The sequence below is a fragment of the Panthera leo genome, chromosome A1, assembly GCF_018350215.1.
Source record: "Panthera leo isolate Ple1 chromosome A1, P.leo_Ple1_pat1.1, whole genome shotgun sequence".
In the NCBI taxonomy this organism is placed as follows: domain Eukaryota; kingdom Metazoa; phylum Chordata; class Mammalia; order Carnivora; family Felidae; genus Panthera; species Panthera leo.
The window spans coordinates 24,181,751-24,198,459 of NC_056679.1; the positions used below are offsets into that span (position 1 = coordinate 24,181,751).

At 39.7% G+C, this 16,709-nt stretch overlaps 1 protein-coding gene across 4 annotated transcripts in view; it reads right to left on the reverse strand.

Annotated features, from left to right (window-relative positions):
- LRCH1 (leucine rich repeats and calponin homology domain containing 1) overlaps positions 1-16,709 on the reverse strand; it is a 201,559-nt gene that overhangs the window by 19,185 nt on the left and 165,665 nt on the right. For 3 of the 4 annotated variants that reach the window (XM_042918678.1, XM_042918761.1, XM_042918938.1), the window contains exons 16-18: positions 6,430-6,539; positions 5,235-5,372; positions 759-836 (exon numbers count right to left, since the gene is read on the reverse strand). In XM_042918678.1, the coding sequence (XP_042774612.1) occupies positions 759-836; positions 5,235-5,372; positions 6,430-6,539 (326 nt within the window). Of the gene's footprint in view, positions 1-758; positions 837-5,234; positions 5,373-6,429; positions 6,540-13,858; positions 13,964-16,709 lie in introns of all 4 variants that reach the window. The other variant, XM_042918850.1, reaches the window with a different exon arrangement.

Consider the following 16,709-nt stretch of genomic DNA (forward strand, 5'->3'; position numbering starts at 1 on the left):
CCCAGATTGAGTGGATTTTGTTACTAATAGCAAAGCCTTTAAAAGCCCCAAATTAGCCATCAGGCTGAGGCTGAGGGTGGGGCTTAGCTTGGGAGAAAGACAAAGTAGCCAACTATAGTTGGGCTGGCTATAAGGAATGCCAATTGGATCTACAGTGGGTTAACGGGGGAATGGAACTGCGAACAGTTAACAAATTACAAAGCAACATACAAACATTGTTATTATTAGTGGTAATGATTAATGATAATAATAACAATAATTACAATATTTTCAATATTATGTTGATCCACATACCCAAAATGCAACTACACAGAATGGAAATCAACAAATTAGGAGTTCACTACAGGTGTGCTTTGCATAACAGCTTTGGATAAGGAAAACCATCACCTCCAAAATTCTACCCTATGGAACGTGCCAGATGGCTCAATGGAGCCTCGGCAATTTTTGTTCTTGGAGTAGAGAATCAAGCTGACTACATGTTTTTCTCAAGTTTGGAATTTTGCACTTATTTCAAAACCATAAAGAAATTCTACTCTCTTTTCCCTCAGTATTGACCAATACTGCTTTAAGCCATTTTAATTTCACTGTAATAGAGGAATTCAACTAAAATTTTATGTAACTTATTCAACATTATTCCTCAAAAAAGACTGAGACTTCAAAGGATGTGTAAATCTGTACATTCATTCAGTGGTCTCAAACACATGCATTAAATGAAATCGGTACCAAAACATGGTTATTGGGACTAAGTTTGATGTTACCTCTGGTACTCCTAATTTTCGACAGGCTTCCAAAAAGTTTTCCACATTTCTTCTGCATTTGGCCATGCTAAGTTTGGGCTATAAATGCAAATATGGAGAAATAATTAATTATTAAAAGGGAAATGATTTTTAATAACAGGTTAAATTTTAACCTTTCTAAATGGCACAAGTAACACATGTTCACTGAAGGGAAAAAATACCTAAGCAAATAGAAGACAATAAAAATCATCCAGAAACATCCACCTAGAGATAAGAACTCTTAATATTTTGGATTATATTCTTCCAGACATTGTGTATGTGTATATGCATGTGTGAAAAGATACACAGAAACACATGTATACACATAGATGTTTATATAAGCAGGATTTCTACATGTGTATATACATGTGTATATATATGTGTATAAATGCAAATTTCTGCATATGCATGTGTGTGTATATACATATGTATACGTATATACACATACATGCATACTTATAATTTTTATGGGATCATACTCTTGCATAATCTGCTTTCGTTCATCTATTAATATACCATAAGCATCACCTATTCCCAACAGCAATATATTTCTATAAGAAGGGTTAAATTCAGCAGGCCAATTAATCTCCTTCCTGCCAAAGCCATGGGTTTGATGAGAAAGAGGCAACAGAAGTAAACAGCATAAAAATGGTGGCCTGTTTAGGATTTAAGCAATGGCCTCTCACAGTTGAGTTGACTGTGGTTACAGATGGCCTCTAAGGTGTGGGATGGAAAACAGGTACATCTGATTCACACAGTTTGATTTTTACATGGTAAGTTTAAAAGCTTTACTGTTAAATTTTAATATTCTACTCTCAGTTCCCTTAAAAAGGGAGCAAGAAGAATGACTGAATCCAACAGTCTAGGTGTGGAAGCAATATTTTATAAGGACTGATTTTGCCCTGTGAAAAGTAAGTGAGAGTGAGGTGACTCTTAGCCCATCTTAGAGGGTCCACACCAGTCAGCACAAAAATCTGTTTGCACATTATTTACTTTTTAAAAAGGGACTCCTTATCCTCCCCCCACCCCCGCCCCCGGAAAAAGGGAAAAAGAAAACCTGCTGGCATGGAACCATTTAATTTGGAGGCTAAACAAGCATTGTCCACCTTGGCTAGAGAGGAAATGGTACCCCTTAACGTGAGACTTGCAAAGATGGGGCAGGAAGCTGCTTCGGTGGTTTTGCTCACTCCCAGGCATGTCTTAGGACAAGGCCACCACGTTAACCCTTATGCAAAGGGAAGGAACAGACTTAGGTAATGTGACATGAGGTTACCAGAAGAATAGGAGATGTCCCAGCTGACAGGGCACCAAGAGGCATTTCACCATTTGAGACCTGAGTATTTGTCTCTCCAACCCTCCAGGCCCTCATCGTCCTCTGTGTACTTAGGATTTTGTGGGGCTCTTTTCTGAAACTCCAAAGACGCCCAACACCATTCAAAATATTTAGGTCAGCCCAGTAAAGTCAATGTAAGAATATTTCCCATCTTTGGAATTGAAGGAGGGCCCATTCTACTATTGCCATCTGGGTTTAGTTAGAAAAGCACTTACTACAAATAAAATAGAGGTTCAACCCCGTCAATGGTCAAAGAATCAAAATTACACCTGCTTGGCATAAAAAAAATGGCCACTATTAGTTTTGTGAATGAAAAGTTAGAATGCTTGATATTGACAATAACGTGGGCAGAAAAGGCATCCATTCTGTTGGTGCAGATATGACGGCAAATACTGTGTGTTTCCCATGTGTCAGATACTCCATCAGCTGTGAAGTATGCACCCGTGGAAGCGAAACACACAATTCTCAGGGTCACTTACCTCTAGTCTAGTTGGAAATATTAGTAAGTTGCAGGAAATTATAGTTTAGTATGGCAGAGGTCTGAGTTGTGAGACTATTAGGAGAAAAAAAAACATCAAGGAACGGAACCTAACTCACTCAGTTTTAAGGGCTCAAGAATGGCTTGCTTCCTGTAGACGCTGAGGGACAGGAACAATGGGAGCCAGTGAGGCTGCAAGATGAGGACATTTGGAGAGAAGGTTGGGGGAGCCTTCTAGTTTAGAGGGAAGAGCCCGCGTAAACACAGGAGAGAGGGTGGGGGGAGCCTTCTAGTTTAGAAGGAAGAGCCCGCGTAAACACAGGAGTAGACAATGATAGCCCAGACTAGGACCAAAAGCAGGTTCCACAGCTGCAGCACAGCTGGTGGGCTGATCAAAGGGGACTCCGAGAACCTCCCCGAAGAATTTTAGGTAAGTGGACATTTGGAAACAGCCCATATTTCTAAAAAGGAAAACGACACTATGATAATGCAAGCTAAAATACATTACAGTTATTAAAGTGGATATTTATGAAGAATTTTTGTGACATGAGGAAAACCTAGGTTTTGATACATTTTAAACACTACTAAATAGTATACATAAGTAGCTCATCATTCAATAAAAGACCTTAAACGCAGAAAGGATGCTAGCTGTTAGTAGAGAGGCCAAAATGCTAGCAGTGGTTGTCTTTGGCTCATGGAAAAAAGGTTGATATTATTTTTTCCTCTGCATTTCTCTATTTTCTCTAGTTGGGCATTATTTCCCATTATTTCTTCAATTAAAAAAATATTTAAAAAAGAAAACAGGTTGACAACCAAAAGATTTTTAAAGGAGTGCATCATTTTTCCTGAAGGATTAACAAAACATAAAAATGCTTAGACACATGACTCATATTCACTGTGAATAATATAACTAATTGTACATTCAAACTGGAGGCTATGAGGAGTCACAGTTTCTCTCTTATAAAAAAATTGGGGGGGCGCCTGGGTGGCTTGGTCGGTTAAGCATCCGACTTCGGCTCAGGTCATGATCTCACGATCTGTGAGTTCGAGCCCCGCATCGGGCTCTGTGCTGACAGCTCAGAGCCTGGAGCCTGTTTCAGATTCTGTGTCTCCCTCTCTCTCTGCCCCTCCCCTGTTCATGCTCTGTCTCTCTCAGTCTCAAAAATAAATAAACGTTAAAAAAAAAATTTTTTTAAAATTGGGAAAAACTATTAAATGTGAATTTCGCACATGGCTCACACAACTTTATAGCCATTTGGGCCTCATTTGTAGAAAATACTGGAAAGTTTCATAGCAGATTATAGGACAGAATTTGCTCCCCAAACTAAGGCAAGCTAGGCACAGATTTGAAGAGACAAATTGATCATTTTCCTCTAATTTCTGAGGCAAAAAAAAAAGGGGGTTAAACTTTTCCATGAAAAATATGTTCAATAGTATAGAAAGGAAGCTGACAGTTGGAGTAGATTCATTAGCTAATCTCTCCTGCTGCCAAAAGAAAAGCATCAATAATGCCATTGTGAGCTTTTGGTGGGGGGGGAGGGAGAAAAACACCCATTATGTGATACTTTATGAGCACTGTGCCTTGAAATTAGGGGTTCTGAATGTTGAAAACTGTTCTATAAACACTAAGGATATCAATGGCTTACATTCGTGCATGTATCACATGCGGGGGCCTTATTTTATCCTCAGAAGAACATGTCCAAGAACAAATCAAGTTAAAGAGAGGTTAAATCCCTGCCCAACGTCACATGGCTTATAGGCAGAGCTAGAGTTTGAGCCCAAATGCTGCCTGCAGAGCCCCAAAACTCTCCCCACCTCTCCTAATGAACAGTGGAGAGTGTGGATAGACACTTTTCTTTTTTTCCTACTTGCCTGAACCTGATATAGGACTCCAAAGACAAGCTTATCTCTGGTTCCCCCACCCTCATCTGAATGACCAAAGAAGTGACTCCGTAACCCTCTTCTGGATGGAAACGTGCTCTGTGATCTACAGGAAGAGGTTTCTGTATCCAGCTTTACCTCCCTGCAGTGGAGCAGCGCATTTTGAGGGTGTTGGTGGAGTTTCACTCAGTCAGTCTTTTCTCATTATTGCCCCAGGACCTCCAGTGTAGCCCACCTGAGCAAAGTGAGGCACCAAGGAATTGGGGCATTAATGCCCGGCTGACCAAACTCTGGCTGGAGAGGTTACTGATGTCATTTTATACAGAATCCATGTCTTTTCAGAGTCATCCCAAAAGCCTCAGTGACTGAGAAAGAGATCCCATTTAGATGTGAAGCTACCGGGGCGCCCGGGTGGCTCCGTCAGTTGAGCGTCCGACTTCGGCTCAGGTCATGATCTCACGGTTCGGGGGTTCGAGCCCCACGTCGGGCTCTGCGCTGACAGCTCAGATTCAGATTCTGCATCTCCCTCTCTCTCTGCCCCTACCCCACTCGTGCTCTGTCTCCCTCTGTCTCAAAAATAAATAAACATTAAAAAAAAAAAATAAAAAAAATAAAAAAAAAAAAGAAGAGAAGCTACCAACCGGAAGAGCTTTCTGGCAAGACTTCTCACTGTTTAAATCACAACTCATCTTTAACGAGCAACACCGTCCCCCCAGAGTGTGTGTCTTATGTAAAAGTTAGTCTCCCTTTATCTGATGTTACTTACAACTGCTGGTGACGGGACATGGATGCTTGCGACGGAGCGCGGGCGGATGTGATTGACCAGGTGACAGAGGACCACGCCATCCATGAGTGCGGCCCCCAGGTCTTCATGCAGGCTGACCTTGAGTCTCATCTCGATGCTCTGTGGGGGAATCAGAAGGAAGCCAGCTGTTACCAGGCAACTGATGGTAAGAAACAGCTACGGGTATTTATGAATTGAGACACGAACTTCATTATGGGGAAGAAGAATAGGAAGATTTGGAAATCACTGACATTATTTGAACCTTTTCCGAAAGATATTACAGTAAAAATTCCGCTGTAGAAAACCAAATTCAGCCGCACCTACAAGTTTTAATAAGTTGAGTGAAAGGAATAATGGAATCACTTCTTGAGTTCAATGTTGCCAGAGCCTTGGCTATGAAAATAGAAAACCAGAATGAGGCGACCAACAGAAACCAGGCCCAGCTGGTTCTGACAGCCTTCGAGGGGCAGACGAGGGATTGAGGGATGCTTTTCTCTCACATTATGTTTTTTAAAAAAAATTTTTTTTAACGTTTATTTATTTTTGAGACAGAGAGAGACAGAGCATGAACGGGGGAGGGTCAGAGAGACAGAGGGAGACACAGAATCTGAAACAGGCTCCAGGCTCCGAGCTGTCAGCCCAGAGCCCGACGTGGGGCTCGAACCCACGAACCGTGAGATCATGACCTGAGCCGAAGTCGGACGCTTAACCGACTGAGCCACCCAGGCGCCCCTCTCACACTATCTTTTAGCTGAGAAATCCATTTTTATCCCTTTAACAAAACTGAACTTTTTATCTTCAGAAATTATAAATCCATACTCCATTACAAGAAATATTAGAGAGACTCCGTGTGCCCTTTACCTAGTTTCCCCCAAAGGTAACAACTTGCAAAAGTACAGCAGAGTAGCACAGCCAGGATCCTGACACTTACATGGCTAGGACACACGACACTCACGTTTGCCCTCTGACAGCCAAACCCCCCTCACTCCCAGCCTGAGGACCTCTTCAGCCCTGCTCTCTCTCTTTTCCTTCAAAGCTCCCATGCCGTGAATACCGATTGTTTGCTAGAGTCCTACAGGTCCCTTTTTATGGTGCTTCAAAGTCGATTTTTCGAAAATACAGAACGCTGCCTCAACCCTGAAGGCGCTTATTCGGTTATATACTATCTCTCGGGTACCTCACGGAGATGTTCCACCAATTCCTTCTCTTCTCTCATCTGTTCCATTTTCCTCCGAATTGTAAACTGTGGGTCTATAGATTCCAAATTTCTCTGAGGTCTCAGAAACACTGTAACAGAGAGGAAAAAACCAAAAAACTTTATTAAGAGTGCCTACCGCAGGCTGCCGTACAGGACTACGCATAGTTAAGCTAAACAAAGACTTTACCCCCAAATAGCACACTAACCACTCATGGAAGCAAATTCAGACTTCACACAGGAAGCTTGGTTTGACTATTCTAAGGGATTATATTTTCTTTTTTCTTTTCTTTTCTTTTCTTTCCTTTTCTTTTCTTTTCTTTTTTAAATGTTCATTTATTTTTGAGACATAGAGTGCGAGCAGGGGACGAGCAGAGAGAGAGAGGGAGACACAGAATCCGAAGCAGGCTCCAGGCTCTGAGGTGTCAGCACACAGCCAGACGCGGGGCTCAAACTCACAAACTGTGAGATCATAACCTGAATCGAAGTCGGGCGCTTACCCGACTGAGCCACCCAGGCGCCCCCAAGGATTATACCTTCAATTGTAGTGAGTTATGCAGAGTAACAGAAGCTGTATTTTTGGTGACAACAAAGTGAATCCAGGGAAGGATTCAGGGACCCAGAGAAGGGTCTGGGTCATCCTTGGAACCATGCCAGGCCATATCCCTGACAGATGTCCCCTCCCTCTGTTCCTACTGCTTTCATTCTGAGTGTTCATTTATACCTGGGGTTTCACAATCCTTTCATAAATTCAAATAATTTTATTCAAATAAGAGGACTCAAGACTTGCTTTACACATTTAAAATCATGGCAGGTTAATGTTTCTGTTAGCCAAAATTTTTTATAAGCCTGACTTAAGAACTAAGTGACAATACATAGGATTACATATTTTAAGTGTGGAGGGGGAAAACTCTGACAGCATATCCCAAAGGTCAGTTCTTCTTTTTTTTTTTTAATTTTTTTTTAATGTTTTATTTATTTTTGAGACAGAGAGAGAGCATGAGCAAGGGAGGGGCAGAGAGAGAGGGAGACACAGAACCCGAAACAGGCTCTGGGCTCTGAGCTGTCAGCACAGAGCCCGACGCGGGGTTCGAACTCACGGACTGTGAGATCATGACCTGAGCCGAAGTCGGATGCTCAACCGACTGAGCCACCTAGGCGCCCCCCAAAAGTCAGTTCTTTAGAGATGACCATAGACTCCTTTTAGAAAAGTTGGCAACATTAGAAGCCGTTTAAGAGATCATTTTTGGCTTCACGTCTTTAAAATTATAACCACTAAGGGGCGCCCAGGTGGCTCAGTGGGTTGACTCTTGATTTTGGCTCAGGTCACAATCTCACAGTTCATGGGATTGAGGCCCGCGTCGGGCTCTGTGCTGACAGCTCAGAGCCTGGAGCCCGTTTCAGATTCTGTGTCTCCCTCTCTCTCTGCCCCTCCCCTGCTCATGCTCTCTCTCTCTCTCTCTGTCAATAAATATTTAAAAAAAATAAATAAACATTAAAAAAATAAAAAAATAAAATAAAAGTTAAATGTGGGCTCCACTCCCTAAAGTCAGTGATCACATGCTCGCCCAACTATGTTATTTTACTCTCAATGGGTACCTTTGTACCAAATCACCTTAATGAATGGCTTGCATTATGCTTCTCACATCTCAGTATTTTCTTTCTAAATCAGTTATAGGATATTTTAATTAGCATTCTAATGCTCTACAGAAGATTAGAAAGTTGACACATCTTAATAAGCCTTTGATTGACAGTAGATGGGAGAAAGAAGGTGGTCTAATAGACACAGCACTTTCCAGAATCTCACAGAGATTCGGCCTGGGACATCCAGGGAAATCGGCCTGGGACACCCAGGGAAATCACGGGCAAAAAGAGAGAAAGACGTGTCCCCAAAGGGCTGTCACCAAGACCCACAAAAACCAAACCCACAAGAATGGAGACTAATTGTTTCAAAAATAAAGGCAAGTCCAGCCAAGGAAGCAGGGTAGAGTAGGGAGAGATGAGAAGTTCGCAGAGCACAGAGAAATGAGAAGGAAGCATGGAAGAAATTGGAAATGCATTAAACTTGCCTTTGCATCCTATCAAGACCAACAAAAAACATCTACCCATTTAATATGACAACCAGAAGAGATATATGTTTATGTGTAAAATTTAAGAAATAATCCACACCCCCAAAGAAAAGAAGTCAACCAAATTTACCAAAAAAGTCCAGGAATGTGAACACAATTGAGCAATATATACACTAGCCAGCAAGGGGCGCCCCAACCTCATTTAAACAAATCTAATGTTTTCTTTGGAGGTTTTATTTTCCTTTGCCTTTTTTCTAGGGGCAATCTTATCTAATACAGCATGCTTAATATTTTCAATATGTTTTCATTGGCAGATTTCTTTTTGAATATGAAACTATCAGGAAGTTAAATTAACCATGAGCTTTTGTTTAACAGCACACAATTCAAGCATCTACGCCTTGTTAGAACCCTCTGTGAGATAAGATAATGCAATGGTGTCTGGGTTTTAATGTTCTGGCCTCATTTTTCATCTTGAATTCCCATACATCTTAAAAATATAAAACGCATGCTTGGGCATTTGTTCTATGAATGTTAAGCAATCACAAAGTGTTAAAACACATTTGAACCGTGTTTTTTTTTGTTTGTTTGTTTTGTTTTTTTTTAAGTGAATACTTCAAATGTACTTAAAATTACTGGAAACCATGGCTATACTACTACTTGTTTCCTAAATGGATTAATTACTGTGGAACAAAGGAAAATCAAACTCTTTAGGCTAATAATAAACCCAAAGAGCACACAAATGCTTGCTTATTTTGCTGGGTCTGTTGTGACACAGTAATTTTAATGGGACCGTTATGATAGCTCTGACAATATTACCCAGAGTTTTTTTCTTTCCTTTCAAGTCATAATTAAATAATACATGCAGTTACCAGATTGGACCAAAGCTTTGGGAAACTGATCTATGGAAGAATTACTCTGTTTTTTCCTTAATTTAGCATCACTAAATTTTAAGAACTTTTTTACTTAATTCAGGGGAGGGAGAAGTTTAACTTGAGGCTCAAAGACAATATTAAGAATAGTTGCACTGTTAGCACCTGTTTTTCAAATCAAATGCCATCCTACTTAAGTGTAAGTAAGAAGAAGAAAAAAAAAGAGGGACAAGAGAGTGAGTGTATGACTGTGTATGTGTGTATGTGTCTATGTGTATGAGTGTGTGTGTGCATGAGTGTGCATAGGAAGAGACAGGTGGTTTAAGATGCAGGAGAAAATCAGTAGTGCTTAACTATTTAATTACTATGTATCTAATGAATAACATTCAAAGAATGCAAAAGATTATTTGCTCATATTTGTAATTTATTTAGCCAGAGAAACAAATCTCTAAGGAAAGATCCTGCAAGGAATGATGAATATGTTTGCAGAACGTCAAATTCAGATATTCTTGTTTGTTTAACCAGATGTTGTTAAGAATATCTGTTTTAAACCAGATATTTGTTGTTGTTAAGAATATCTTGTTTTAAACCAAGAAAACCCAGTGCTCTAAAAATTGCCTGAAATGCCTATGTAATTATTACATGAAATACACCCTTGGTATAGAAATTATCAGTCTATATTATTAACCTTTATTACCTAAATTTAACAATGACAGGAGATTTCTTCTCTGTGGATGCATGAGGTTTTGAAATGTAGCTCTTGGTTTCTCCTTGTAAGTTAAAAGCTAGACTGTGTGTGATATTAAATACACAAGTTCAAGGGCAGCAAAATATAGTGGCTTTGAAAAAAATACCATGTGGTTTAAGATCCAGGCTAATGCGAATTAAAAATCTGATTAATGCATTTATGTATTCCCTTCTGGTGCCCCCAAATGAATTAGATATATTCTCTGCCCTCAAAATGCTCATATTTTGGGCAATTTATTTTAAGCTAGTGACTTTTACCTGCTAACATAATATCAAAATCAGTAAAAAAGTAATCAATGTGCAGACTCCATGTGGCACCAAATAAATTAGCACCTCTGAGTGTGGGGGATAGGCACCTGTAGTCTTAAAAATATTCAGATGACTCAGGGCACTGGGTGCTCAGTCGGTTGAGATTCTGGCTTCCACTCAGGTCACGTCTCATGGTTCATGAGTTCGAGCCTCACATCAGGCTTGCAGCTGTCAGCACAGGGCCCGCTTTGGATCCTCTGCCCCCGCCCCCCCTACTTCTCTCTCTCTCTCTCTGCCCCTTCCCTGCTCATGCTCTCTCTCAAAAATAAATAAAACATGAAAAAAAAAATTACTCAGATGATTCTAATGAAGCCAGGGCTAAGAACTGCTGAAACATCTCTCATGGCCTATTTCCTCATTTTTGTCTGGGGAAAAGAATACCTAGAGGTGCAAGATTATTGCAAAAACTCAGAAAATGTCTGTAAATTGACCCCAGATGAATAGGTCCATTTGTTCACGCTCCAGTGATAACTCAAAGGCCAATTAAAAAAAATTTTTTTAACGTTTATTTATTTTTGAGACAGAGAGACAGAGCATGAATGGGGAGGGGCAGAGACAGATGGAGACACAGAATCCGAAACAGGCTCCAGGCTCTGAGCTGTCAGCACAGAGCCTGACGCAGGGCTCGAACTCACGGACTGTGAGATCATGACCTGAGCCGAAGTCGGACGCTGAACCGACTAAGCCATCCAGGTGCCTCAAAGGCCAGTTTTAAATAAGTATAAATTGGCACCCATGAACTAATTGCAAATAAAAAAGGGACAATGTTTCCAAAGAATACAGGAACAGTTTTCACTTCAAAGTGAAGGCAGTTAGGCAGGAAAGAGGCAGAGTAATAATAGGGCGCAAGAGCCAAAGAAGGAGTAGAAGTTTCTACGTTAAGAACCAGTTGAAGTGAAGCTGCCCCTTCCAACACCAGGAGCGGGCAGACCTACACACCTACTCCCCATCTGTCTCAAGAGGCCAGACCCTGGGGGCCGTGGCAATTCAAACTTCCAAGGACCTGCTAACCCGTTTGCCATGTTTCATTCCTTGGAAGAAAGAGCTTTAGAAAAAATGGGGGATTGAAAATGAGACATGTCTGGAGTGACATATTGAAAAGAATTTAAATAAAGGGGGATTTCAATATAAAGCAAGACAGTGAACAAGGTCTAAAAATGCCAACTTACCAAAAATAATGACTAAAAAATATAAACGACAGACAAGCTACATTACTCTGGGTTGGGCTGGTAAGAAGATACCATTTATTTACAAAAGTCGAGACGGGCACAGATAATGGATAATAGGAATAGGAGGAAACAAAACTGATGTGGTCATCAGCTCTGAGATGCAAAGAGTGGCCACTAAAGGGGATCTCCTACTTAAGAGGAACGAGTAAGAACCACCTAAAAACGCAGGCTGTATTTCTCTTGCAACATTAGCTTGTGTGCTTGTGAATACGTAGAGTGCATCTTCATCAACTTAAAAAGTGCTTTGGAAAATCCATCCAGATCACAAGGCCAAGCATAGCACAAAGAGAACGAAGAAGCATGTGAAAAGTCCGATCTAGGAACCCGCACAAATATTTCTGCATAGAAAATGAGCTGTCGGCCATGGCATATTATAGACAAACTGCAAATAGGGACAAATGACAACCACCAATTATCTGATGTGACAGATGGAACCACATGAATATTGAAAGCAATTCCTTTATTATGGTTGTGGTATGGCTTCATCGTTACACATGAATCCCTGGAATCTGCACTCGTACAAAAAAAAAAAAAAACAAAAAAAACCAAGCATGTAGTGCAAGGTTATTTTATCTTCAGAGAGATTTCTATAATTATTCATTTCTATGAGAATTTTAGGATTTTTAATAAGAAGGCGGCAGTCTGGCACAAAGAGTCCTCAATAAATTGCTACAGAATGAGTAGAGAAATGGGGCATCGTCAGGGCCCTGCTGTGGCCTCACCTCCACCGCTAAGTACCAACGTGCCCTCACCTTCTGGTTTTAGTTGGCTCGTCTACACAGATTCTACCGCTACATAACATGACTACATCTTTTCCAGCTTAAAAAAAAGAAAAAAAAAGTCTTTGGTTTCAGATATCACTCCGAAGGAAATACCAAATCACACATAAATCTTTCATTTTAGGCTTTGCTTCCTTTTAAACAACAGCAGATCCATAAATAGCTGTGCTTTCTGAAAAACAAAAATGCCTGTCCCTCTCTTTTTTAAAGTATAGAAACAGTTTATCAAAAAAGTTTCCATTGAGCCCTCTTCAACTTCCAGAATTTAAAATGGGACGGTATACAGAGGGACTTGTGTCTCGTTGTTTAAGCCTACTTATTTTCAGTTAAAAAATTTAGAAATCTATGAAACAATAGAACTCCTTTTACAATTAACCTGCCAAAATATACATTTACCCTTCTACACAAGGAAATTGGAAAAGGCTTTTTTATTGAATTTTAACCAGAAATCACAGCAAATGTTTTAAATATGTATTTTCTATATAACATGCTCCAATTAAAAAATAATTACTATCAGAAAATTTATTTTCCTATTGTGTTTGCATTTTGGTTATACCTCACATCTCACTTCTCTTCCTTATAAACCATACTATTTCATTTAACATTACTTTTATCACTTTGTATCATACAGTAAAATGTTGAAATTCTTAACTAACATTAGATCAAATGGAGATTCTGATATACGTGACATGTAGATCAAAATAACTACATTTTGTTTTCATCTTTTAGGCTATTTAAGATATGTAATGGCATTAAATTAAAAGACATTCATAATACTCCCAACTAGCTGTCTTCAATTTTTTACTGGCACATTTGATTTTCAGGCCAACTGACGATTATATAGGTGTGAGCTTACCCTCACAAAGGTAGAAGGTGTCCAAAGTCAAAATGTGCAAATACCAAAAAAAAAAAATTTTTTAAAAAGGGAGAAGGCAAGTGCTTTCTCTTCATTTTTAGAAATTTCTCAATGTTAAGATTCTTTTCAGTGCACCACTCCGGGATCAGCCATGGTATGAATTACCTTAAAAATCTCACATGGTGAGTATAGATAATAAAAGATCAAACTCTAAACACACTTTGTTGAGATGCAGGAGGAAGCAGAGACACCCCCAAATTTTGGTAAACAAGCAAACACACCAAAAAACCCAAGCAGAAAAGGTAGAGAAAGAAATTATTGTAAAGTCCTCCCGAAATTCAGAATATTCAAGGTCATTAAACGTAGTTGAACAAACTGCTAGACAGCAATCCACATGCACTGCTCTGGACTTCACTTTCCAGCTTTACTCATTATTTCTTATATCAGGCATGCAGGTGAATATACTCTATCTTCAGCTGTACAGAAACGAACGTTTAGTATATTCATTGGCTTATTAATGAGCACGTTGAAGAACAGGTACAAGGCCACCTACCATTGTCACTGTCTCCTTCAGATGGAACACTGTAGCTAGAGCTGTCCCATGTTTGTGCCTGTGTAAGTTTGTTGAAGGAGATAGGAGGAAGAGTGAGGGCTGGGTCTTGCAGGAGAGCGAGAGAGCCGGTCCGCGTACAGTTGGACAAGGACCAGGAAAAACCAAAGGGACAGCAGCATTTCACAAATGGCATAAGGTTTGTATGGAAATGAAGCGAATTTCATATCATGGGATTTAAATTCAAATGTACAATACAGGACAAGAATGAAAGATGGCGCATGAAATAAAAAGAATGATAAAAACCGAGTGTTAGTACTTATCAATCATATACTTTGCATGCAGTTAATATCGTTAATCTTAACAGTTCTGCAAGCCCACAGACTCAGAGTACTAATGAATCACGTCAGCAGAAAGGAAGAGCACCCATAGATAATGCAGATAAAAAGCAGAAGACCTACCAGATACCTTTTTCAAAAACCTTCTAAGTAACTAACAATTGTAGCAAATACCATCGCACAAAAAATTTGGTTACACAGACACAGCTTAATAATACATGTAAATATATCCATTATTTAGAAATGAGACTATTATAGAATCTGGGTTTCCCATTTGTCAATTTTTCCCCCATGGCAATGTAAAATTTCTCTTTAAAGTCTATTGGCACGCTTTACTGATGGCTGTAGCTGGCCAAATCTTTCCTCAACCCTTGACACACACACTTCTCAACACTGTCTTTGATACTGATCGGGAGGAAAACAATTTTGACGCTAGTAGAGTCTCAATTTCAAGCACTTCTGAGTTTGTCATTTATGAAATGACATCTTTTTTGTACTAAATATCCATCTAGTAATTTTACACGTTGAGGAAATATCTGTACCATTTTTTGTTTTCAACGCTAAGGCAGGGCCAATACAATAAATGGACACGCTTCTAGGAACGAATCTTTGAGTATATGTAGTTGTCTTTCCTTGAAGGAAAACACAATTGAGGAAAAAATTTTCTTTTGAAGAAAACTAGCAGCCTATTTAAGAATCTAAGTTCTTATCCAAACTTGCTGATTTGAGCAGTCTGTTTTTACTTATAACACAGAAACGACATAAATCCATATACTTAACTTTAAAATAAAAATTAATTGGCTTTTTAAAGTTTCAAAGCTACTTGGTCAAAAAGAATTTCTATCTTTTTAAATCATATGATCTTTAAGTAAGATCACTATATATATTATTTTCTAGAAAATGGGAAAAATATATACTGTAGTATTTTTAAATCACTAAACAAAATTTAAAATTCCCCAATACATAATGCTAGTTTTATAAAGTTCCTACGTGCCACTTGATGTTCCTGAAGATAAATCAGCATTATTTATAGCAACCAAACTCCACAAAGCTTTCAACAGCTAGAATAATTTCCACAGAGGTTAGTCAGCATTTTAGAAAGTTTGGAAGCCTAAAGAGGAAATTATCTCTGTTTTCTGCTATTCAAAATAAATACCCCATTTCTATTTCACCAGTACAAAGACTCTGAAATGGTTGAAGAGTACAAGCACAATGTTGATAAGCTGAGTTTGGACTCCACACAAGGAAGAAAAAGGAATCACTGGGACAATTTTACAACCAAATTGTAAAGATGCACACTCAAAAGAATATTGTTCTTTGGAGATCCACTCAACTTTTGTTTGCTCCATTATGAGCTATTTTGAAATTATGTAAAACTGCCTGTAAGGATTAGGAGCAAGTCTGTAGCCCAATCTGAGGTCCTCTTCCGGCAGGCCAGCACTGAAGGCACGGATGAGATGTGCCCACCTGATCCGAGCACACACCTGAGACCCCGGGGAAACGGAGGCCCAGCCCAGATCCGGCTGCATATGCTCTGCTCATTCCATACATGAGGAAGCCAGTCATTTGAACCTTATTTCACACACAATTTGGCTTTCCATAAAACAATCCTTCCCATGTCCAGGCAGTTTCTCAAATAGCTTTTCCTTAGAGCCCATCCAAAATGCTAGGAAACTATTAACACCTGGCTACATGTTACCCATCAGTCAACTTGCTCTAAATACAAAAAAAAAAAATCCTTCATAAAGAAATTATATTTTTATGGTACCCTTTTACAAAATATACACATGTATAACTTCTACTGTTGCCAAAATGCTTTCTTGAAAAAACAAAGAACATCTACATTCTTTACTAGCTTTTTGCTTACATGTGTCTGAGTTCTTTCTTAACACTTCCTTAAAAGCATTAGAGTGGGGAGTGTAAACCAAGAACTAAACATGTTAAAACAAAAAAGGACCTACAACCAGGTAGACAGTGCCAGAACTTGAGCGAAGAAATCAAAAGAACCAATTTTTCCTATGCGTCTCCCTTCTTTTTAAAATCGATAGTTACTCTGCACGTTGCTAGAATTTACACCTGTGAACATACTAACACTAAATTAAAAGAAAGTAGGTAATACAAGCAGAAAGGCTCTTTTAAAGAAATGACTCCTGACCACTCATGTGAGCCTCGAAATGATCACCGTTACAGGAGAAAATACATAACCCTACCCGGGCTAGAAAGCAAACAAGCGAGGTCTTAGAGGAGTCACTCTCCCAGAGGCTGCTCTAAATTTAGCTCAGCAGGGTACCAGGAACCGCTGGGGCAAAGGGCTGGCTATTTTCACTTCCCTGGATAAAAAACTCATTGGAAAGTTTTTGCCCCACTCACACGCCCCATCATCCTTTCTCTTCGCTCTGACTGAAAAGGAGGGAAGGTATCTGCTACTGAGAGCATGGACTTAACAGGTGACTCACTGAAAACAAGGCTCCAAAGTCTGCCCCCGCCCCCCTGCCCGGGACTCGCGTTCGCCCGAG